Source organism: Podarcis vaucheri (genome assembly GCF_965113315.1).
Source record: "Podarcis vaucheri genome assembly, chromosome: 4".
NCBI lineage: Eukaryota > Metazoa > Chordata > Lepidosauria > Squamata > Lacertidae > Podarcis > Podarcis vaucheri.
This window is the reverse complement of record NC_138762.1, coordinates 68532100-68557808: the sequence shown is the minus strand read 5'-3', so window position 1 is coordinate 68557808 and position 25709 is coordinate 68532100. Positions and strand designations below refer to the sequence as shown.

At 40.5% G+C, this 25709-nt stretch overlaps 1 protein-coding gene across 2 annotated transcripts in view; it reads left to right on the top strand.

The window, feature by feature from the left end:
• REPS2 (RALBP1 associated Eps domain containing 2) overlaps positions 1-25709 on the top strand; it is an 83361-nt gene that overhangs the window by 47329 nt on the left and 10323 nt on the right. Inside the window, exons 14-16 of one of the 2 annotated variants that reach the window (XM_082220871.1) lie at positions 1319-1455; positions 14146-14207; positions 15215-15280. In XM_082220871.1, coding sequence (XP_082076997.1) covers positions 1319-1455; positions 14146-14207; positions 15215-15280 — 265 coding nt within the window. The remainder of the gene's footprint in view (positions 1-1318; positions 1456-14145; positions 14208-15214; positions 15281-25709) is intronic. The other variant, XM_082220872.1, reaches the window with a different exon arrangement.

The following is a 25709-nucleotide window of genomic DNA, read 5'->3' as shown; positions in this document are numbered from 1 at the left end:
GAGTAGATAGAACTTTGGCCTAATCCAACAGGCTGTTACGTTCTTAACTGTGATGATTCCTGTTATTTGCCCGAATGGAGGATACTTGTGTGTGGGTAGAGGTAGTGTAGAAACCTTTGATACTTGAAGAGCTTCAGTGTAGCCTATCAGGCTTGTGCAGAGCTTATCAGAGGCCTGGGACAAGAGTCTTGTTGGAATAACGTTATAATTTTATTGCCCTTTTAAAATGTGTCTTGGGGGGGTTATTGGATTGTTTTTGTTGTTATTTTGATTATGTATTTTGTGTTTATATTTTGTGATTTTATCTAGTGAACTGCCCTGAGACCTGTGTGTAGGGTGGTATACAAATTTAATAAATAATAAACTCAAACAAAACCCCCAGCCTGTCCCTAATTTTTTTGCTTCGGCTTCCGAGGCCCAGGGCAAGGGAACCTAGCTGCTCCCCCACTCCCTTGCATGGGCCTGTTGTACAAAGGTAAGAGTCACAACAGTTGCTCCTCACTTTTTGTTTCTGGCCCAGCCTGGGATTAAGGCCCCAGAAGTTTGTTCATGAGGGAATGTGGCCCTTAGGTTAAAAACAAAAAAGTCTAGCTCTGCAGCATTCCATGCCATGGTCTCGCAATGCAATATATACAACTAAGGAGTTTTAAAAAACTACCCATCTCTAAAAGCCACAGTTTTTAGAATGTCAGTTATACATAAGACTCCCTACTATAAAGACTTGCACACACTATATGTGTTGTGTACACCTGCCTGTACCATATTCAAAAGCCTTCAGTATGTAATCCCTGGAATGACCTGTTTCCGATGTTTTATGTACACATTTCCATCCATATATAGGTTTACCGTATATTATCCTTAAATAAAGTGCATTTAAGTGTGATTTCTGCTGATGATAGCTAAAGGCGAGGAGCCAAGTCACCAAATAACTATGAGGTGCTTATCCTAGTTCTACCCAAAGAACATCCTGGCACAGTACTATGACTTATGTGTGTTTGAAGGAGGTGTTACAATCCTCATATGGTAGAGAAGTTTCGCATGGTAGGTAATTACATCCTTTCCACTAACACCACAATAATGCTTAATACGAATCAGAATTCTGTCTGTATGACACACACAGTTCACATTAAATATTATTGTGGAGTGGACTCAAGCTGGCTCTACCATGTGGCTGTAAAGCACCGTCTCTAAACATAAAGTCAGGGGGTATGTCATATTTAATGAATACATTCTTCCAGTGTTTGCTTTTTACAACCTTTGCAGTAGGCATAAAAACCCCGGTAGCTTTCCCCTTTTAATTTTGTCTTTTTTACCCAAGATCTTATTCAAGCACATCTATAGAAGATGCGATGAAAAAGGGGGGAGAACCACCAACTCCTCCACCAAGGCCACAGAAATCACATTCCAGAGCATCCTCCTTAGATCTCAATAGGATGTTCCAGCAAAACACACAAGGTAAAGTTTCGCAACCCTTTATATATGGCCTCTGCTGATTAATGGTTCTTAATACTGTAATAGGCTTTAAAGGCAACTGTAGTAGTTACATGCCAAACAATTTCCCAGTTATTTGCACAGGCACTTACAGCTGCTTCACATATGCATCTTCATTTCTTGATGTTGCAACATCAGATGACAATTTGAATATTCAATGGGTCGGCACATATAGAACTTCCTTTTCACTCACTGTCAGTGCGAGTTGAAAGTGCCACTCAGTTGAGTTGCTGGACTTACTCTTCTTCCGGGAGTCATGAGGAAATGTGTCCTGCCCAGTCGTGTCCCAGGGGATCCTCCAAACAACCAAGGCTGTTGTGGGCATAGACAGCAGCAACAGGCAGCCCAAAGTCCAATTCCAGGCAATCAGAGGTTCCAACAAGGGCTCAGGCAAGAGGCAAGTCAAGGGGCATTCCAAGGTGCAGGTAAGCCAAGGCCAAGATCAGATACAAGACCCAGGGCTAGTAGCAAGATGTTGTTCCAGCAGCAGATCTGCAGCCCCCTAGAAATTTCTACAGAGAATCCTTCTCATAAGGAAGAGTCCTAAGTCACAGCTTACGAGGAGTCTTCTTCTGCACTCAAGCATTCTACTTGACTGTGCGGGTCTTGGTCTGCCTCTTGAGGCGCCCTCATTCCCAGGATTTCAGGGGTGGTTCTGCCTCTGCTTCAGAAGCTGAGCTTCCTTTCTGGGGGGGGGGGGGTTGCCTGCCAGTCTCACGCAAAGGCCCTCCTGGTTCTTCCTTGACTGTTGTTGTGAGCCATTCCTGAGCTTCTGTGGGCTTTAAATCACCCTAAGACAGATTCTTCTCAGGTGAGGAGTCATCTGTTGGGGATAGATGTATAAAAGTTTATAAAAGTTATAAACTGCTTGATTGTAAAAACCCTCAAAGCAGTTTACAAAAAATGGGAAATGAAGCCATGTCTTGCATTGGTGAACCAGTCCTTAGCCCTTCATGTATACTGGTTGAACAGTGCATTCCTTTATATAACCTTGCTCTGAAATGTCCAGTGCTTCCAGAGAACTTCTAGTAAACAGAAGTTTGTCAAATTTCCTCCTCCTGGATTATATGCAGCATGCTAGCCAAATATTATGGCCTGACTGGTGTTTGATACACCCCAGGTTTTTGCATATATTTATCAGATAATTGATAGGCTGCAATACTATATATGACAGTTGTTCAATGCCAAATATGGCTTAAGAAAATGCAACTGCATGTTAGCACAATTTAAAGCTCATGAGTAAGAGGGACTCTTCCTTTGGTTCAAAACTAATAGGATAGTTTTATGTTAAAAATAAAACAGATTCTGTAGCTTATGGACCAAGTTTAATATATTACTACTCAGCTATTTGCATATTCCTCTTGGAAAACAGCACATGGCAGCTGCTTGGGTTTTTTAAATTAAACATTTTTTCAAATGACTGTCAAACTTCAGGTGAAGCTAAAGCTGCCACTTTAGATTCCTGGCAAAACTGTCATTTATGTCTTTAAGCTTGCTCTCACCTCAGCAGTACCATCATTTTGCAAAGTTGCTGGTGACTTTGGCTAGGAAAAAAACTGTGCCTCCATCATATGGAGATTTTGTCCATTTGTAATCATCTGAGAAACGAATTTTTGTTTCGGAGGGGTTCTTTTTCATTGTTTGCTTACTATCCATTGATGGAGATTTATTTATTAATTTATTAAATGTGTGTCTCTTCTTATACATACATGCGAATATTGCCTAAGGGATAGCTCAGCCGGTAGAGCATGCGACTCTTAATCTCAGGGTTGTGGGTTTGAGCCCCATGTTGGGTGAAAGATTCCTTCATTGCAGGGGGTTGGACTAAATGATCCAAAAGGTTTGATGTGTGTATTTATATGTTTGCATATATAATTTTATAGATGCACACACATCCAACTATCTTTGGTAATAGTGGAGTCCGCAGCACTGTGATATGTTTTCATTATGATGCAGTGACCCAAAAAAGCATCTCTCAACAATTCATCATGCTGCCTTCTGTGTCTCTGCTTTGCATACTGAACATTTCGGATTCCAGGACTTCTTCCACCTGGCCAGCTTTGTACTGCTCCTTCTGCTACAGACTGTGCAAATGGCTGCTTAATTCCTTAACAGAAGAGCTGGTGTGTGCCAGCAATTTGCCTCATGCTGCATTTCCTATGCTGCGTTCCTTTTAATCATGCTGTGTTTAATAGTCTGATCAGTACATTAAATTAAGAAAGGTGGCAACTCAGACTAGTCTTTCAAGTTTTATATGGCTGGATAAAAACCAACAAAGCCCACCCACAGAACACTTAAGGTATTGCTTAAATTTAAGATACTGGTACAATCTTCTGCCGGCTATGCATGCTTAGTATAATTTAAGTCTTCATCAAACTGTGATAAAGCCACATAAATTAAATGGGTTACGTAAAATATAAGTAGAATCAGAGCATTTAGATCCTATACACATTGCTATGTAGTCTTCTGTCATATAGCTCTGCATTTAGGGTTGTATTATTCAGAAAGCCCACAAATGCATGTGAAATAGGAACTGAGTAGGCATCTGGGGTTTTTCCTTAGCCTTCTATAATTACAGGGAAAAGTCATACAAAGGTTCCACCTGTAAATCATGAATTCCTATTCATGTTAAATGTACTATTCTATTCAAGTTGCTTTATGACAGCAGGCTGTGGATGAAAGGGCACCTTTCCCCTCTGAAAAACTTGTACAAGTCCTGAATAAATGAGTAGAGCTGTACACTCCTGCTTCAGAATCTGGAGCTAGGTAATTAATTTTTAACACAGTTACACGCTATGTATTTGGAGCTGGATATTTGAAGAAAATAGTAAAGCAGAACTTTAAACAGTAGAATACAGGAACTTCCTTATAGACTGGCATTGATGAAAGAGAAGCAAAACATTTTGCCTTACCAGTTTTTTTCCAATCAGAAGGGGTAATTCAAAATTGAAAGGGTACCTCAGTGATAATCTTGGCATACTGGAATTTTAACAAAGATCATGTCCTTTCAAATTGACCTGATTTAAACAAGTATTAAGGAGTTTGTAATTACACGTACTAGAAGTGTAGATTAAATAATAAACACCAGAATTCAAGGTTGTTGCAGGAAGTTTCCATGCAGATATTGGGGTTTAATATTCATCTAATAGCCCCTTTCCTAGCAGAGCCCCTGAGGGAGTGACACATTGAATGCTTCTTGGTTCATGGAGGAGTGTGCTAAATGTGAGCCACCATTGAAAACAAGACAGGGAAATGCAAGCTTCTTTTAAAAAAGCAAAAAACTAATAATTACCACATTTTTCCGTGTATAAGACTAGGTTTCCCCCCTTTAAAAAAGTCAAAAATTAGGGAGCGTCTTATACATGGATACATCTCCTCCCATTTTCTTAACCTGAGTCCCCCAAAATAGGGGCGTCTTATACATGGGGGCATCTTATAGACAGAAAAATACTGTATGTATTTTACATATCTTAGCACATCAATTATACAATTGTCATCGTTAATCTTACACTCCACACACTTGACTTCCACACACATCTCCTTAATTGCCACCCATCTTCTGCTTATTTTTAACTGCTGCTCATATATTAACCCCACTTGGGTCTCTGGCTCTCTCTTTCCTTCTCCAGCAAGCCAGCCTTTCTCCTCTCAGGGCTATTGAAGCCCATGAGCTCCAAGAGCTCTTCATTAGGCCTTGGTGATAACAGCGGCTCCCTGTAATGGGCTGTGCTGACTGAGTTGCCCTGTAGAGTTGCATTGGGAACTTCTTAAAGGGGCAGTCATGTCCCTTTAAGGGAATCCCCTGGAGATCTTCACAGCCCCAAATGCAAAAAAATAATAATTTTTAAAAACAGACTCAATTTCTGGGTTGTTGTTGTTGTTGAATATCTATTTTCCACAACCTTGATATGAAGGCCATGGGGTTTAGATTATATTGGCAGGATGTGTGACTTCCGGGTTAGCGCCATCGGCAATGGCGGAGTTCCTCTGATCAGGAGGAACCCGCTCCGTGAAAATCGGGTCTTGCCGCCGCGGCGAAGGCAGAGACCCTTTAAAAATCCCAGACGGAGGAAGCCTGGGAACGTGGGATTCGGCTGACACCAGGAGCGCCTCCCCTACTTGCAGGGAAACCCCTTTTCGGGGATCCGAAGCGACGTGGGGTGAGCGGCACGGTGTTTTGAATCGACTGCTACTTTTACGGAGTGAAGCCGCACAGCCGTTGCCGGAGAGCGCTGACTTTTTCCTGTGGACCATTGGACTCTAAACAAGTACCCGTGAGTAAAACGGAAAATTAGATTAAGAAACATTTTAATTTGGCACCGAAGCGGGAAGGTTCTAATCAGGAAGTCCACCTTCCGCTTTTTGTAAACAGACTGAAGCAAAAATTTGCAAGCTAAAGTCTGGAAAGTCGCATATAAAGGACTAAATTTCCTTCAGTTATAACCATCAAAACCCCTTTTGGAAGCAGGAGAAAAGGGGGGAATTTTGATTGTTCAAGCCTGCAGGAGAGAGAGTAAAGAAAGATAAATTTCCACCGTCTCAAACCTGGGAACGGGGTGCCAGAGACAGAAATTTTTGGGGAAGTTCATTGACTGTGAATGGAACTTTTTTTTTTGACAGATAGTTAAAAAAAAGAGAAACAAACTGATTCCAATGTTGCCTTTTGCAATCAAAAGATACAAAATATATGAAAAATGAAAGTAATTTTCTTTTGTTGGACCTGTTTACAAAAGATGGATACAAATAGAAATTGTCTCCTCTAGAGGGAGCTTGTTAAATTGTTGCTGGAGTCGATCTGGGGATTTTACAGCTGCAAGATTAGGATTGTGAGACTAGACTCTGGCCTTGAGTAAAAATGTGTTTAGAAGAAGTTTTGGTGCCTGCTTTTTGCAAGACAAGCGCTTTGTTGGAGCAGATGCATGAGAAGATGGATTTGATGACTGTTGCAGTCAAAAACTTTGGACAAACGGTGAATACCCATATAGAAACCATCCAGGAACCAACTCAGGAACTTGTTTTGACAGGGCAAGTGCAAGTTCAGAAGATAATGGAGGAGGCCGCTGTTGAACCTCAAGTAACACAAATGGAGCGACCTGAGGCCCTGCAGGAGCATAAGCCGCTGTTCTTGAAGATTGAATCTGGAGTGGGCCGGGGGGGGTCTGGAGTTGTGGGGGCTTTTAATTTTGGAAGGTCTTTGAAACATGCTTTAAATACTTTTTGGACTACAGTGCTGAGTGTGGGCAATGGGACTGTGGGGAATGGGCTGATCTGCTGAGGGGAGATGGAGATATCTTTGGGTCGGAGTCTCCCCGAGTCCTATTCCTCAATGAGAAAGGAAAGAAACTAAGAAAAGGATCAACAGAAGACAAGGTAAAGTGCAGGTATAAACAAGAAGAAGATCTGCAGAAGGGGCATGGAAGAGACTTAAGAGCCTCGGACACAAGAGCACCAGGTTGATGGACTAGATGGAATGGACAGTAAGGACTGACATAACCCGAGACCAGGAAGAAGAGACGTTGGATGAAGATTGGAAGAAAGTTTTTTTTTAAAAAAAAATATTATTTTGAGAATTAGTGTAAAACTAATGAGTATTAGGGAAAATGTTGGAATGAAACTATTTGGCTTTAGTAGAAATGATATAAGGAGTTATGTATAAATAAATATTAAGTTTTAAGCTTTAAGGTATTTTATGGTAAGATAAGGTTAAAATAAATTAAGGTAAATTGAATGACAGAACATAGTGAAAGATAGCAAGGATTTGCTGAGTGAATTAATATGTTAGACCGTTAAGATAAATTACTTAACAAAAATTGAGAAAGATGAAAAGAATTTGCTGGAAAAATTAACTAAACTAGAATACTAAAAGGGAGGTGTGAGGAGGTTGAGGAAACAAGCAAATGAAAGATAAAGATATGGAGTATTGGATGTGTGTTTTTTATTGTTGTATTGTTGTATTGGTTTTTATGTTTTTTATATTCCTTTTTTATGTATCGAAATGTATGTCTTGTTGAATTTTTTGTTGTTTTCCTTTTTTCTTTTTTCTGTAATTTCTAAACCTCTAATAAATATCTTTAAATATATATATATATATATATTGGCAGGATGTGCTGTGATGTGCTCTCTTCTCTCTGTGTGTAGTGCTGAACTGAATTGTTTCTAAGTGTGTGCATTTATGTAAGATCAAAGGAAGATCTTAACTTGTTTATAGAAATTATGAGTCAGTACTTTCTAGCACCAGCTGCAGGTGTGTTGCGCCATTGCTCTTTCCATTTTTGACCCTTCTCCCCCTCCTGTTCTTTATATAAAGCACTTTGGACTTAAGATGATTATATACTGCACTCTGGAATTTTTATTGCTAACTACGCTTAGACTACAGAGCCCTAAAGTTACATAAACATGTAGCAAGCATTTCCAGAAATTTAGCATGCTTCAAGATGTCCACCTACTTCCATGGCACTTCTCATAGAAAAAGAAATGTCTGTTATGCTTATTACATCTTTTTTGTGGAACCTAAGCTGCTGGATTACATACCCGTCTTTGATATCCACATGGAAGTGGCCCCAAGTGAGCATAAATAAGCAAGATTTCTAATACAGTAGTTTCTCCATAAAACAAAATGTACAATCTGCATTGTTTGGGATGTATTTTCATTTGCATAAAAATTGAAAGCCATAGTCTCTGTTCTGAATATTTTTAGAGTTTGACTTTCAGATTTTATTCAGTTGAGAATGCACACATGCATTTGAGAGTTGAGAATGCACAAATGCATGCACACATGCCATTACTGTCTCTAACAAGCAGAATCCAACAGTGACAAATCTAGCATGCCACTATACTTGCCTGTCTACTGCATATATATTATAATATATAGAAATACATTCACATGCATGTGCATATTTTCTTTCTTTCTCTCTGACTCTCTCTCTCTCTCTCTCTCTCTCACACACACACACACACACACACACACATTGCTCTCCTGCTTCGGAAGAGATTTTTGCTGATGCTCTGTTCTAAGAACTCTGGATTGTGCCTGGGAATAGTGCTCACATAAGCATACTACTTTCAAACAGGTCAGAGATATTCTGAAACAGCAGGATTTTATGAATATTTCATGAATAGCTTAAGTTAGAATTTTAGGATTAAAAAAAAAGCAGGAAACTGGGTCAAACATGCCTGGTCTGAGCATTTTGCTTGCCTAGAATGCTGAATGCCCAGATACAGCATATTTTCCTAAGCTGAACAAGATGTAGCGCATATATATATATATATATATATATATATATATATATATATCTCCTGTTGTGAGAGAAACAACTTAATGTTCTGAAATGAACTGCATTCTGTACCTTTGGCGGTGCTGAAAAGATACTGCACGTGAAACCCTTGCTTGGAAGAAGCCCTAGTTTATTATTTCCTTTTGATGCAATTTGCTATTTCTCCTTGGGGAGTTACCTGACCCCACAGATGGCAGTGTTAAGGGTCAGGACATGAACACACAATAAATATTTGCAGTGGCTTTACAGCAAGTTTAATAAAAGGACAGCAAATGAAACTTTTTATAATCCTGTTGTGGTTAAAAATGGAGTTTTCAGTAGAAATTGATTTCAAGATGTAAAGAAAAACTATGGATTATTGGCAACACATAGTTCAAAGTAACTAGTTTCTCATGTAGGTGCTGCTAAATGCATTTGAGAGCACCTTCACTGAAAGAATGCAGGACTGATTATGAAACCTGTTTTTAGATTGCAACATGATGGATTCATTTGTGATGTTGCTTCACTTTCAGTCTATATATGCACACTGGGAAGATCTGGGGAACTTCCTGACCTATATACCTATATACATTTTATGAACACAGACTTAACACACACTCGTGATTACTCCCATCAGTCCCAGCAACTGTGGGATAATGGCCAGGTATGATGGGAGTTGTAGTTCAGCAACATCTGGAGGACCAAATGTTCCCTACACATGGGTTTTGTGAATTCCAGCACAGGAATGTCTGTTTTGCAACAAATAATCTTGTGTCACCTAAAGACTAACCCATATCATTATTACTTACATTTCCATGGACTCAAGTCTACTCTGGAAACTCTGTGTAAGAGATATCTGATGTGTGATACATGCTTTGACTTTTTGTCTAGCTGTAAGGATAACATGTCATGACTGCAATATATACACCCAGGTTGCAAATGCTGTAGCCTGCCTCCAACTTTTCCAGGACTAGAACCCAGTTTTATTATTTTAATCAAATATTCTGCTACTCCACTCTTTATGCAACCTAGAAGAACTTGGGGATTGGCTAATTCAAGATTGGCAGGGTTTCTGTGTTGCTGTTTAAAGAGTTACCTTTCACCTCCAGCTATGTGCACAATATTCACTGGATTTTTTTTCTTAGCATACCCATTTCTTCCCAATCATCAGCCAAATACAGGTATAACCCACAACTATATGTATACCCAATGTATACCCAATACAATTTTGTTTCTGTGATAAAGTAAGAGGAGACCATAGTGATGCTGCTTCCTCTACTGAGCTCTTTTGACAATTTCCACAGCTCTGATCATTGCGCCCTGTTCTGTGATTGGTGGCCACACTTTTTTCATGGTTTTTAAGTGCTTTATGTATGTCCTTAAATTGTTATTTATTTTTATTTTATCACTATTGTGTTTGCCACCCTGGGCTCCCTTGGGGGAAAAGGGCGGTATACAAATTTAATAAACAAATAATTTTCCCAGTTGACAAATTAAATACAAGGGTGCTACAAAGAGAAGGCTGATCACGGCTGCTTTCCCATGGTGTCTGTTCACCGGACAGGTAATGAATATCTGATGCACATAAGACGCTTTCATACATTACATGCGTGAAGAAGGTTCACATGATGATTAGGGTCACACACTTCTGTCCTGGCAGCATGCACCTGGGCTAGGCCTGTGCAGATATCCTCTGGAGAGGAGTCCCTGTGTGGGGGCTGCTGTCCTGCCCCCTCCTTATTATTTATTGTATTTACTCTCCACTTTCTGCAGAAAATATCTCAAAGCAACTGACAATTGTAAAATATGTTGTTGTTGTTTAGTCATTTAGTCATGTCCGACTCTTCGTGACCCCATGGACCAGAGCACGCCAGGCACTTCTGTCTTCCACTGCCTCCCGCAGTTTGGTCAGACTCATGCTGGTAGCTTCAAGAACACTATCCAACCATCTCGTCCTCTGTCGTCCCCTTCTCCTTGTGCCCTCCATCTTTCCCGACATCAGGGTCTTTTCCAGGGAGTCTTCTCTTCTCATGAGGTGGCCAAAGTACTGGAGCCTCAGCTTCAGGATCTGTCCTTCCAGTGAGCACTCAGGGCTGATTTCCTTAAGAATGGATACGTTTGATCTTTTTACAGTCCATGGGACTCTCAAGAGTCTCCTCTAGCACCATAGTTCAAAAGCGTCAATTCTTCGGCGATCAGCCTTCTTTATGGTCCAGCTCTCACTTCCATACATCACTACTGGGAAAACCATAGCTTTTACTATACGGACCTTTGTTGGCAAGGTGATGTCAAGGTATAGTCCGTATAGTTGTAAAATATACAGAATACAAAATATACAGAATACAAAATAAAAGGCAACATCAAAAGATAAAACAAGTATTAATAAAAGTACTAATCTGTGGAATCCTCAGCATGCATGAGGAGGAACACACACACAACCTTTTGAAGGAAATAAACGTCACCACCAACATCAGGCTGGCAGTGAAATTTAAAAGGCTTTCCTTAGTGGCTGTCAGTTCCACCTGCATGTGGAAAAGGGTGGAAATAAGGTTTTCCAGCAGAGAAGGGTGGTGATGTGTAAGAAAATGGTTTTATCAGTGGGGAATTGTTATCAGGAGTAATTGGATAATAATGTGAAGAATTATCAGAAAGACTTTCCTATAGAGGAAAGATTAAAATGTGAAAACAGTCATTCCCAAATATGTACAACCCCTGCAACTCTATGGGGGGGGGGAGAGAAATTATTTAGCAGAGGTCTAAGGATGCACTTTAAGGGATACAAGAAACACAGAAGTGAAATTCAGGGGCAAATCTACTTTCTTGCATAGCCATCAATTTAATTTAAAAATCTTATACAAGAAACCCTGAATTAGGGCAGTCACATTTGATACTTTCATTGGGATAAGTAAGCAAGTTATTTACTATTAAGAAGCTATCCATCCAATTGCTAATTGCATGGTGTTGTCGGTTTCTCAAGCTTGAAATGCTACAAAAATGCCTCTTTTCATATGAAAAGCAATCCAAACTTTGTAGCACACACACATTCCAAATGTTGAAATCTAAAGCCACTGACCATTCCCTAAGAATCAGCAACTGAGATTATTTTAACTGGAGACGTCTGGGGTTGCCTTGTAACGCACTTGGAAAATTCTAAGTTGTACCTAGGTTGATGTTCTGCAGAAACAAGTTAAATGTTTGTGTACAGTGGTACTTCTAGTTATGAATTTAATTCGTTCTGGAGGTCTGTTCTTAAACTGAAACTGTTCTTAATGAGAGGCGTGCTTTCGCTAATGGGGCCTCTTGCTGCTGCTGCGCTGCCAGCACACGATTTCTGTTCTCATCCTGGGGCAAAGTTCTCAACTCAAGGTAACTCTTACAGGTTAGCGGAGTTTGTAACCTGAAGCGTTTGTAACCTGAGGCATTTGTAACTGGAGGTACCACTGTACTTAAAACTGGCCGATGGGATACCCTTGAGCTTGAACAGGTATTGAGTTCGCCTGGCAGTTCATCTGCACCTTCATGATACACCTTTAGGTGCCACGTGAAAATCTTCCTCTTCAATCAGGCCTTTTTGGTTGACGAACATCTTACATACTTTTAATTGTGTTTGTGGAGAGAGGGGGGTTATTGGCTTGTTTTGTTTTTATTATGCATTTTGTGTTTTTATCTTGTATTTTTATGCTGTGAACTGCCTTGAGATCTACAGACAAAGGGTGGTAGATGAAATGAATGAATGATGCCATTCTGAAGTCTCTTTCAGAACTGAGTAACCTTTATGTGTTTGTTGTTTCAACATTCTAGCATTTGTTGTTGCAACATTTAAAATTCTAGCATTAAGGTAATGCCATGGGAATGCTAAACGGGAAAATGATTCCTATATATACATTAACTGAAGCCTGTGTGCAGGCTTTTCATAGGTATCAAGCTGTGAGAAAAGGATGTTGGACTGGATGGGCATTTGGCCTGGTCCAGCTGGACTGTTCTTTTCTGTAACCTTAAGCAGAGAACACATTTCTCGCCATAACCTTTGGTTTGAACATTCATAGGATTTTTCACTTCCAAAACATGAGCGGCCTTAAACGCATATGTGGAAAAGTGAGGTATAAATATTTTAGATAAATTAAAATGAAAACTGGCTAAATGGGGAGGGGGAAATACGATTAACATAATACATGTTTTTTTACATTTGATGACTGCAGTTTAACTTTTTTTCATCCTACAAATGTGTTTGTGGGTTTTATGGTTAACGTTGCCTGAATTCTAATAGCTCACCACCTTGGTGTTTGGGTTTCAGCATGTCACCAGACATTAACAGACTTCAATATTCTCATTTATTCCTTTTCTTTGTTTGTTACACATACCCTTGGCCAGCATTCACTATTTTCCTATAAATCTTAAAATGCAAAAGTCTCTATTATTCCCATATGCTTTATAAATATCCCTGCCCAAATAAGTTTAAAAATGAGAACATGGTTAAGATTTGATATACTTTAAAAAATGCATGTGCAATAAGATTCATAGCTTAGGATACATTTATCTATATAGCATTCTCGTGGTGTGACTTTAGTGCTAGAATTTTAAATGTCCAAATAACAAACACAAAAGAGGTTGCTAAGTATCTTTTCAAATTGTGTTTGCTAAAAAGGATCAGCAGTTATAAGGGGTTGCTAGAAGGTTAACTATCAAGAGATTCTTCAGTTGTGCTTCATGTATACGTATAATCTATGTGTCATTATAATTGCTTCACAAAGCCTCGTCTTCTCTGCAGTTCTGGCCTCTAAAGGTTTATGGATTTAACTGAAGCCAGATTGGGAAGTATAATAGATGGTCCCATCATGGGTGTTAGCATCTCAGATTTCTGGCTCAGAGTAGAAGACTGAATTATATTATGTTACCATAAAGCCCTAAACTGACTTGTTTGGTCTCTTCCCTCTTCAGCTCCTGCCAAAAATATTTAAAAGCTACAACTAGCTCATCCAAGTGCCAGAACATCTAATTCCATGCACAGATGTTTTCTGTACAACTCCACTTTTTCACATCATCGCATTTTATTTTGAATGCTCTCTAATGTCCATGTTAGAATATTGCTTCACTTTTTAAAGGCAAGAGTGTTTGTGACAAAGAACAGAAAACTCAAGGGGAGTTTAACTCTCATGTACCAAGCTCTGTATCTTTCACTGAAATTTGTTAATTGCATCAGCATTGACTGTATTTGTCATGTTTATTCTGAATAGAGATGTCTCGGTGAGGTCATAGAAGATAGTGGTGATAGGTTCACTTGAAGTGTGTTTTCTTAAATTGATCTGAGTTTTTAAAAAATCAAATAGTGCTAATAGATTTGTTTAGTTCTAGGTTGCGTTCATTCATGTTGTTTCTCTCCTTCTGTTTTGTGTTTTTGTAGTTCGGGCAGGTTGGCTACCACCGCCACCACCTGCTCTTCCTCCTCGGCCTTTTGTAACACAGGTACGTATAAAACTTCAGCATGAGAATATTGGGCTTAGTGTTGTCTTTAAAAGGAGCAGTGGCCATTGGCAGAGTCTCCAGAAAGGCAAAGAGCAATGTTTCCTGGCACAGGTCTCAATTTGGGCTTTGGGACCATTTCCCCCAAACCATCCCGCCTGCTGCACACTGACATCATACATGACGCCAGGTGTGAGGCAGGTAGAGGCGCAGCTGCCAGTGAATAAAGTACATCCCCAATTATGCATTGGCATGAGAGGCTTACAGTCAGTGTTGGAGCTAGCTTGTTGGGAAGCAGGGCATAGGAAACGACAGTGGCCTTTGAGTCGCCACCCAAGTAGGTGGCAACTCGGAACCTGCTTTCTTCAGGAATCAGCTGTGCAGCCAGAGAATTCAGCCATACAGCCTGAATTCTCCAGAAAGCAGGCTTGGAGTTACCCCTGTCAAATGATAGATGATAATATCAAGCCTGTTGGATCACCTGCACAACCAAGTAGTAGTTCAGCTGATCCCTGCAGAAAGCAGGCGTGGCATCACAGCAGGCTTCAGAGTAGCTTCTTGGCTTACTTGACCCGGATTTTGTTTTGTAATGTGGACGGAGTTTGGGATTTAGATCAACTCTGTGATAAACTTGTGCAGGTTCTTTTGAATGTGATATAATGTAGTACAAGTTGTTCACTTTGCGGGATAGATTTTTGATCTGCAAGTTCTAGTTCTCTAGTTTTATCATTTTAGCTCCGTTTTCTGCCTTAAAACTGTATTCAGAATTCCATCACTCACAAGTGAGGTGACCATGATGCTTAAGGATATGTTGTATTTTTGCCTTTTTTATAAGTTGTGGCAAATTGGATTCATTCTAGCGTTTTACTTTTTTATTGTGTCATAAACCACCCTGGGATCATATGCTGTAGGGTTGGCTAGATTTTCTCTAATTAATTAATATTATTCTGGGCATTCTTGCCACCTAATATATCACAACTAACAGTTTGTCCTGTGCACCTGTGCTGCAGGTTTCTCATGCTGAAACAAATGCTCAACTCAAATCAAGCTACATAGACTTCAGGCTTCAAGAACAGGTACACCTTTAAATTGTAAGCGTAGAATTGATTTGGGTACGGATTGGGCTAACAACAGCAAGATTCCTCCTTTAAAAAAATATAAGCACTGTTGCCTGTTAAACACTTATTCCCTATACACTTGCAGTTTGGGAGAGATTAACATTCTGTATCAAATAATTCAATCTTTTTTTAAAAAAAAAATACATACATAATCTTGGTATTTTGGCTGTGGTTAAGCACCATTCCTTTCTCTCACCTTATATGTCTTGCAATAAAAACCTGCCTTAAAGTGGTCAAAATATTATACATACTAGTTGGAGATTGTAATTCAACTTTGCTGTTGCTCAAATAGAGCAACTGGAGTTGTTAGAAGCATATGGGTTACATTACTTAATGGGGCCCTTGGCTGAAAAGAACATATATAACTAGAAGTGAAAGAGATTTGTTTTCAGAGGAATGGGGTGAAGTAAAGATTCAAAGAGAAGTAGAATCTTGGCATTATGTAATTTTATTTGGTTGGGGTGTGTGTGTATGTGTGTAACTAGTTTTCTAGACCAATGCAAAATAAATATTTTCCTTCCAATCACTTGGTTACAAAGAATTACCACACTCTTTTTATATGAATGCAGTAGTTGAGCAGCATTTTCTTTCAAAGACCCCAAATTTAGATTAGGTGGCTGAGAGAAATGTGGGTTATGCTAGAGATTTGAGACACCATCCTGTGTGGCAGCTTTCCTGCTATCAAAGGGTTCTGCTGGCATCCTCCATGCCCACATGCTTCTTGGGCAGCCAATTGCTCACACAAACAGAACAGTTGAATGAGCAATTATTTGCACATATCAGAGCCAATCTGTAATGGATGAATCAGCTGCTACCAATTTTACAAGCGTCCTTATTTGCATTTTATTCATGCGTTAACTCATGCAACCATATAGGCATGATATTTGAGATCTTTAATCTGATGCTTGTTGCACAGCATGCGGGCCATTGCGCTGTACCTCTCTTCAGTTCGATTACTTGTGGGGAAATACCAAGAACCACTGAGTCCCAATTTGGGTTCAGATAAGTTGGTTTGTTTATGTATGTAGACATAATGTTCATAATGGTGGTCAATATGTAAAATGGTTTTGTAGCTTGAAGTGCTAAGTATAAATGTTACAGAATGGTGGGATGGTTAATTATTGCAAGATTATGCACAGGCTACCCAAATTCACCTTCATGCACCAACAGCTTATATAACAAGCACTTTTAGGAGTTGTTTGTTTTTGTTTTCCAATGTATTTCTTATCAATAAAAGATTGGTCTGGCACGAGCATATTTTTATTCTGAAAGTGTGGACCAGAGAAAAAAGTTTGAGAACCACTGCTCTGTAGAGAAACTTGGAGAACATTACACTGGTTTCGCTCTTTGAGGTTCCTTCCTAACGTGAAGAAAACAACAAACATGGAAAAGAGGCAGGGGAATGGGGAAGAGGAGACAAAGGAAGAGATCTAGCTAGGGCAATCCACTCCTGTTAAGGCACCACAAAGTCAAACAAACCTGAGCAAAAGTATGGAGCAGCCCCAAACCCCAGTGGCTTCTTGGGGCAACATAGCCAAAGACTTGACGGCCTGAGGCAAAGGGGCACCTGAGACCGAAGGCAATTAGGTTGAGGCTGAGGCCAGACAGAAGGAATACTCCAATGTAAGAGAGAGATTTGCTGAGTCACCACCGTTACAACAACCACAAGTTTCCCACCTCAGACTGATTGGGCAATCCTAGGTAACAAAGAAGAAGACAGGCAAGAGTAAACTGATAAGGATAGTGACATCTCTGCGCAACATGAACCATTTATCTATGGAAAGGCAAGATTCGGATGTCCCTAAGGTTGAATTCTCCCTCTCCCTGAAGTGTATGGGTCTAGCCCATAGTTTTATTGGAGCTGCTTATGTCCAGGGTTTAAATTTGTATCCCAGTGAGTAGTGTGGAGTCTGAGCAGAGTTGATGGAGTATGAGCTTCAGTTGCATCTCTGGTACATTCAGGTGGAATAAATCTAACGTATGCTAGAGATCTTGAAACTTCAGAGTCCTGCAAAAGAAGGGGGGGGGAATATACACATATATTATAGCCTTGTAATATTTGCCATTCAATTAAGGAAGTGGTTTATTTTTGCTACCCAAAGTACTCACATCGCTCTGCTTTATTCATCATCTGCCCACAACAGTTCTGACATTATGTCATGTAGAATAGGAAATCATTCTTCTTTTAAAACCCACAGGGGGTATAGATTCTGGTGCTATGAAAAGGGTTTATATGCCCTTCAAAGGAAAAGGAAAGTGTTCATATATTGGCAAGACATTACTGCAAAGGTCAAATTGTAGCCTCGCATTTATTTTTTCTTACAAAAGGGCTACATGAGGGCTTTTGTGCTGCAAAGGATATATATGCACAGCATTCTCACTCTCTTGCGTGCACACACGAGAAAACCTTTTGAAAAAGTACTATATCTGCACAAATATGAATTGTGTATTGGGTGTCAGTAATGATGTCAGAGATGGCGTTTGTAGTGTGTCAAGGAGGATTGCTTAGCAAAGTTATTCATGTCTTAAGCATTTGTTGTGCTAGTAGGAGTCAGGTGTCATCTCTTGGACTGGGGACATCGGGGTGTGTGTGTGAAGCACCACTTATCTAGTGCAGCTGCATTCTCTATTTGTCTGCTATATATATATACATGCATGTGTGTGTATGAGTATATCTGTAGATACAGAGAAAGAGAAGGAAGGGAAAGGAAGGCAGGAAAGAGAAAGAAAGAAAGAAAGAAAGAAAGAAAGAAAGAAAGAAAGAAAGAAAGAAAGAAAGAAAGAAAATAGTCTATGTATCAAGCTGGAATGGTTGTTTATTGTTTATTGAGAGGGAAAACAGTTGTTTCCTTAACAACTGTTAAACAGTCCAAAGCAGCTAACAACACAAGATAATAAGAAAAAACAGTAATGTTATGTACACCCCAACTTCCCAGAGTGGTGAAAAGTTTGAGGGGCACAGGGCTTAACTGATTTTAGCTACCTTTTTAGGGAGTTCACTTGAAGCTTCTGGTATTTGCAGTAAGTAAGTTTATTTACAAATAAACTGGTTGAGCATAGGTGCAGGCACTGTTTAAATGCTTCAACTGACAGCCAAATCCGTTACCCCTTATCTGTGTCCAACAATATAATTAATAACAAAAAAATTATAGTATTATTTTGTATATATCGCTGTCAGTATGCATGGCACCTTACAGAGTGTAAGAGAAGCTTACCTTCCATAACATTTATGGGCTTGCTCTAGTCAACAGCACATTTGACATTAATTGCAATCATTGCCTTAATGAAATGATAGAAATTGCTATATAGCATTACTTATGCTATCCTCCATCACCTGAGTACAATTCAGTCAGATTTAAAGTGCAAGTCTTGATACCATTTCATTTTATTTATTCTATAAAATAACATAAATACTCAGTGGCATGATAAAATAGGTTTAAAGGCAGAGGAAGCTCTGTGTACTACAGAGCTTGTTGGCTGAATACATGAAATATTTCCTAAGGAATTCTGGTACTGCAAAAAATAATAATAATACTTTCGTTCTGTATTATATGTATTTTTAAAAAAACCACCCAAAAAACCACACCAAGCAACCTATTAATACAGCCATAGAAGAGTACACATACCGCCTTCTATCTTACTTTAATCTGGTTTTGTGAAGCTGGAGTATGAAAGATTGGTAATATTTCCATCAAGGTCCTATTCATTGCTTCTAAAAGCGCTGAGCACTCTTGTGATTTATATATGTTACTTCCTTTGCCCTAAACGTTATCACTGACTCTCAGACAGCTTCTTCTTTTTTCTTTTTTTAAAGAGCAGCTTATCAAAATTTGAGGATTGCAGAGTGCTGCAAAAGCAGTTGGCTCAGCAAGATTTTGGCAGCTTGTTGCATTTGCATCCCTATAGGTTTTCTTTCTATGCTATCACTTTCAGCTTCTACAACAAGCTGCAAAAAAGAATCTGATGTTTCACTGTGCTAAATAGTAGGTTCACAAATTGAACCGAAAAAGTCTAGCTGCTTCTGAGGAAGAGATGGAAAAACAGATTTAAGGACCTAAAATTAGCAACACTTTAAAGGGAAAATAAACCATTCTTAATGCAATGGTGTGTCCAATTGATACATGAACGCTGACATGTGTGTCATTTTCTGTTTTGGAAGGGGACAGGATGGGCTTACGCATGACAGCTGATGCACGCAATGACCCAGATTGCAACCCCACGCAAATGGGGAGTTGCCTGCATATGCAGAGAAATAGATGATTGCTCAGTTTTCGTGCATGGTGGGTATGGTATACATGGACTGGTTTTTTTCCTTCTTTTATGTTTGTTTAGGAAAAACATGCCTATGTGTGTAGCCATTCTGAAAAATAAAGTCATAGGAAGAAAGTGTACATAAAGAGATGGTCATATGAATCGCTCTTTAGGGTTGTACACAACTAAATTCAGTTGTGGGCAGAATTCATTTTGATTCTCTTACGGATTTGCATTACACATGCAAGCTGATTTATGCTGCATACAGACTGGGAAGCCATGCCCAATCATGGTGACCACATAGGTGAATTTAGTTCATTCATAAAGCCGCTCTCAGTGGCAGCAGAACAAGTAAAGCACATTAGAAGTTGAATCTGATGTTCATCTTCATGTGAACATAAGTCTATTGTGCTGTGAGCCTGTGGGGTTTTTTTTACCTAGCACAACACAGGTGCATCTACATATTTTCATTTCAGCTGCCAGATAGTGGCGGATAAGAAAGGTGTCAGAGTAACTAGAAAGTTCAGTTAAGTTCATGCTCTCATACATGTTCTCCAGAGTTAACTAAATTCACGTGTTTCACCTGTAGATGTTTGAAACTGCCAGCTTTTGCCAAGCAAGTGACCTTGTGAGTGTGTGTTTCACTCTTACTGAACTATTGTGATAGTTTCCACTAGGTGGCACTTTAAGGATATGACAACCAGTTAGACTGTCAACCTCATGTTCATACCTGGTTATTTTCTTACTTGAAATAATGTAGTATAGTATAGTATAGTAGTGTAGTGTAGTATAGATTTTGAGTTGAGCATCCCACAATGGAATAGGGTTCTCACAGCCTGGTCTCCTTGCTACCCCCCTAAACAGCAACTTGGTTTTTCCTAGGTTGTTCCATGAACTTGATTGGGCATCTCTGGAAAAGCCCCCCCCCCCCTTGTAATCAAGGTTGGGAAATGTAAGTCTGTGAAAGGTTTGGTGGGGGTATTAAAAAAAAAAATCACTGTGGATATGATTTTAATGCCTGGAGGCTGATACCTTCAATATTAGCCTAGTGATTATGCTGGTCCCTATCAGTCCTTGGATTCTGTGGCAGCACACAGTACTGTACTAGCCCAGAAGGAAAAACCCAAGGTTAATTGTTGTTCCTGTCCTATCTCAATGGCACAGAAAAAGCCAGAAAACAGTAAGAAATGCTGCCTCATCAATTATTTTGATGTCAAAACTGCAAGGAGTCCATAAAAGCTATCATTTAATGTTGGCGCTTGTTTTTCTACTGGCAAGCACTCCACTCCCTTGCCTGGTGATATATTTATGTTGCTTTTTGTACAGCTTCCTCAGTGTCAGCCAGGATTAAGGTAAAGGGGGGGGGTGACACATCCTCAAGTCTCGAAGCATAACTCTAGTCTCATTTAGAATATGAGATTGAGAAGGAGGGACCTTTAAACGGAGACACTTGAATTTGATGGCGATAGAAAAAATTGAACAATTCACTATGAAATCTCAGGAAATGAGTTGGATGACAGTACTGCTGCCTTATAGGTGGAATATATTTATGGAATAATTGATATTTTACAACTATTCAAATAGTATTTTAATTAGGAGAGCAGTTATAATTTTTCATTCAGCAGCTTATTCAGTTTTATGTAATGAGTGCAGTGACACTTTCAGATGCCCTTTAAATTGCTTGTCACACTGTGTTCTTTTCAGGAAACAGTGTTACGTAAGTTCTGAGCGCTTTTTAGAAGTCCCACTGAGGCGAACAACTAGCTGAAAGCAAATAAGATGGACAGATAGAAATGGGGGGGAGGAGTGCTAGGTGTGCAGCTGCAAAGTGTTAGCTTGTTAAACTTGGCCAGAATCTGGAGGCAGAAACTAATGCAACTCTGGGGAACATAACTTTTTAGAACCATTTATCCCATTTTCCTTTCTTCTTCTTTTTCAAACCTTTATTTTGAGTGAGGTAACTTGCTTCCATTGCATTCTCTAACACTATTATTGGTGGTTCTCAGTTAATCAGCCAAACTCAATGCTGTGCTATATGAAAGTTCCAGTGGCACAAAGATTTCTCGCAAAGTGAAACCTGTTTGAGGGGTGCAGGGCACACACGGCGGGTGGGTCCCATTGCAGAAGTGGAAATCCTTATGCTGACAGGATGTAGTAATTGAATGCCATTCTTTCATATTTTACGTGTACCATGATTTATCTTTGGGCAGATTCACACTAGGCTAGGCAACCTAAGGCCCAGGAGCCGGATGCGGCCCAATCGCCTTCTCAATCTGGCCTGTGGAGGGTCCGGGAATCAGCGTGTTTTTACATTAGTAGAATGTGTCCTTTTATTTAAAATGCATCTCTGGGTTATTTGTGGGGCATAGGAATTCGTTCACCCCCCCAAAAAAAAATATAGTCTGCCCCCCCACAAGGTCTGAGGGACAGTGGACTGTCCCACAGCTGCAAAAGGTTGCTGACCCCTGCACTAGACATTTAAGGTATGTTAATGGATTTAAAGCACACAACTTCCCCCAAAGAATCCTGGGGCCTGTAGTTTCCCCTTCACAGAGATATAATTTCTAGCACCCTTAACAGACTACACTTCCCAGATTTATTTGTGCTTTAGCTGTGCATTGAATATGCTTTAAATGTACAGTGTTGAGCTGCCCTAAGGATGTATCTGCACTACTACATAACCACAACGTGCCGATTATGCATTCAGTTTACACTGCACAATGGATTCATCACTGAATGAACAGCTGACTCACATGTTCTGCATCATGAAGGAATACAGCTGTGGTGCCTGTACAATGTTGGTGCAGAGCTGTTACATACTGCTTTGTTTCTCTCTAATCAGATGCATACGGGGCATGTCGGCATGATGCTTTTTTAAATGGAGCTGGTGCACTCATTCTCTGCATCTGATCTTGATAGTCCACATGTAACAGGACTTTAGCACCCATTACAGTTTGGGAATTTACACACAACACACACAGCAGAATGCATAGCTGGCTTCCTGCTCTTGTTGTTGAAGCTTCCCAGAGAAAATATATTTTATACTTGTTTGGCAAATAATGCAGTTGGGAATACAGGAAGCTCACAGTAGTAGTAGCAACATATCTGTATATGTAAAGGTAAAGGTAAAGGTAAAGGTACCCCTGCCCGAGCGGGCCAGTCTTGGCAGACTCTGGGGTTTGTGCGCCCATCTCACATCTATAGGCCGGGGGCCAGCGCTGTCCGGAGACACTTCCGGGTCACGTGGCCAGCGTGACAAAGCTGCGTCTGGCGAGCCAGCGCAGCACACGGAACGCCGTTTACCTTCCCGCTGGTAAGCGGTACCTATTTATCTACTTGCACCCGGGGGTGCTTTCGAACTGCTAGGTTGGCAGGCGCTGGGACCAAGCAGCGGGAGCGCACCCCGCCGCGGGGATTCGAACCGCCGACCTTTCGATCGGCAAGCCCTAGGCGCTGAGGCTTTTACCCACAGCGCCACCCGCGTCCCATCTGTATATGTAGCAGCAGCCAAAAAGAAAAAGTAGAAGGGAAACTTAGGCACTATGTTCCTTTAACAGATCGTGAAATGGGTGGACGTATCTTAATCCTGTTCTTAAATCATCACGATCTCTGTCAGAACCATCTTATTGTCCAACTTTAATGTGGAACAAACAATGGTTTTATATAATTCTGTGATCTAGAGCTACAGATATATTTAGCATCCGCACTGTTGACTTTTCTCTTTTCCTAATATATTACAAAATTAGGACCATGTCACACAATACTTTTTCTGATGTGAAGACAGTCTCTGTGAGGTACTTATTCACACAGCACATAGTTAAATTATGGGATTTGCTGCCAATAAGATATGGTGACCAGCCACCTGTTTATATGTGTTTGGAAGGAAATTAGACAAGCCAGCAGAGGATGAGGCTATTGATGTCTACCAGTCATGAAGGTTATACATGCATCTTCTAGTAACTAAGGCAGTATGCTTCTGAATGCCAGTTCTGGGGAGAAAACATCAGGAAATTGCTAATTGCTTTCATGTTATCTTGTGGACTTTCCAGAAACACCTGGTTGTTTGGTCCAATACAGAGAGCCAGTGTGGTGTAGTGGTTAAGAGCGGTAGTCACGTAATCTGGGGAACTGGGTTCGCGTCTCCGCTCCTCCACATGCAGCTGCTGGGTGACCTTGGGCCAGTCACACTTCTTTGAAGTCTCTCAGCCCCACTCACCTCACAGAGTGTTTGTTGTGGGGGAGGAAGGGAAAGGAGATTGTTAGCCGCTTTGAGACTCCTGAAGGGGAGTGAAAGGCGGGATATCAAATCCAAACTCCTCCTCCTCTTCTTCTTCTTCTTCTTCTTCTTCTTCTTCTTCTTCTTCTTCTGTGGGGAAGAAGTTTATCATGGTTCTAATGAATACAGCACTTGGGCAGCCAGGTTGTGTGGATTTCATTCATCTATTTATGATGTATAAAAGTATTTATAAACTGCCATATCATAAAAATATATTAGTAGTTTACAGCAATTTAAAAACATAAAACCAATAAAATCACAAAAAGTAAAAAACAAGTAAAAAGCAAAAATGAATTAAAAAACAAACATCAGTAGACCATTGTGGGGAATATACTCCTAATTGTCTCCTGGCAGAATAGAGAAGTTTTCAGCAGGCATTTAAAAGCTGGCACAGAAGGTGCCCACTGAATCTAGATTTATCTAGATTTCATCAGAGGTGTACCTCAGGTCCCTGGTGGCCTTGGCAAGGCGTTATATGGGTGCCACCCCCATCACTTCTCCTGTGTTTGATCTTGCTGCAATAGCAGCGGTGCGTTGCTGGTACAAGGGACTCTAGGTATGCCTCTGGAGATTTAGATATACTGATCATGTTTGTACATAGACAGTTGACGCCCTGCAAACGAGACATGCAGGCTGGTAATATCAACTCCGCCATGTGGGAATCCCTTGCGGAAGACTGCAGTACCTGGAGACGGTCAGGTTGTGTATCCACAGCAGTGACCAGAGGAGGAATGACCACTGGGATGAGCGCAGGGGGGGGGGAGCAATGGTGCATCTAAAACTGCACATCCAGGCTCCTTCATCTGCCCCAGCTGCAACAAAACATGTCTTTCCTGTATCACTCTCTGCAGCCACAGCAAGTGCTGTAACTCTCTCACTCCAAAGATGCACTCCTTCATTGTCTCCTGAAACAGACAGATGCCAACAAGAGATACACTGTGCTGAGGCTGATGTGAGCACCAGAGAGGGCAAGACAATTAAAGGCCGCCAGAAAAGAAGAGCAGGCTTATTGTGTTTCAAATGACATTTTCTTATCTCAGGGTTGTACTGAGAAAACCGAAGGAATAGTGCCACATAGGTAAACTCTCAATGGGTGCAGTTAACAGTGGATTCTGTCACTTTAGCACAACCAATCCACTTTAAAAAATAAATAAATATGGACTTTTTGCAGTTTGGAAATGCATTGACAGTTGTGGGATGAAAGAACGAGTAACGAGAAGCCATCTAAACACCCTATAAGCAAATCAGGAAGAATGCAGAGCAAATGCTCACAGTCATCCAACAGCTCAATAATGGCCAGATGTAATCTAACGTGTGAGCTTTGTGCAAGCAAATCAGAATGAATGTTCAATGAACTGGTTATCTGTAGGGGCAAAATAACTGTGAGTGTTTGAGGCTGATCCCTGAATTGTACAGGGAGGAGCACAAGCCTCACAATGCTCCAGGAGGCCTTGCTTGGGAGCGCTCAGCTGACAACCCTCTTTGGCCTGCCTGCTCATCACAGGCGGTGGCTTCTTTTGGGGGGGGGGCAAGGCAGCTTTGCAGCTCTGCCAGCCACAGTAGCTGCTGCTGCTGCTTGCCCTTCCCCATGGACTGAATGTCACCCTCCACCCACTCCCCAAATTTGGGGCTACAGTTTTGGTGCTGCTGCTGCTTTCTTCATCTCCTCTCCCCCTTAATTTGGTACTGAGCCATTTCATCTGCCAGACCCCACATACCCAAGGAAGGAGCAAAAGGCTGCATTGATTCCTACTCCTCTTTAGACGGTCTCTCTTTTCATTGATATTAGACTGGTTAAACAGTGCTTTTCTGTAGATGAAATAAAACAAATCAAATGTAAGAGTACAAAACCTTGTAAAC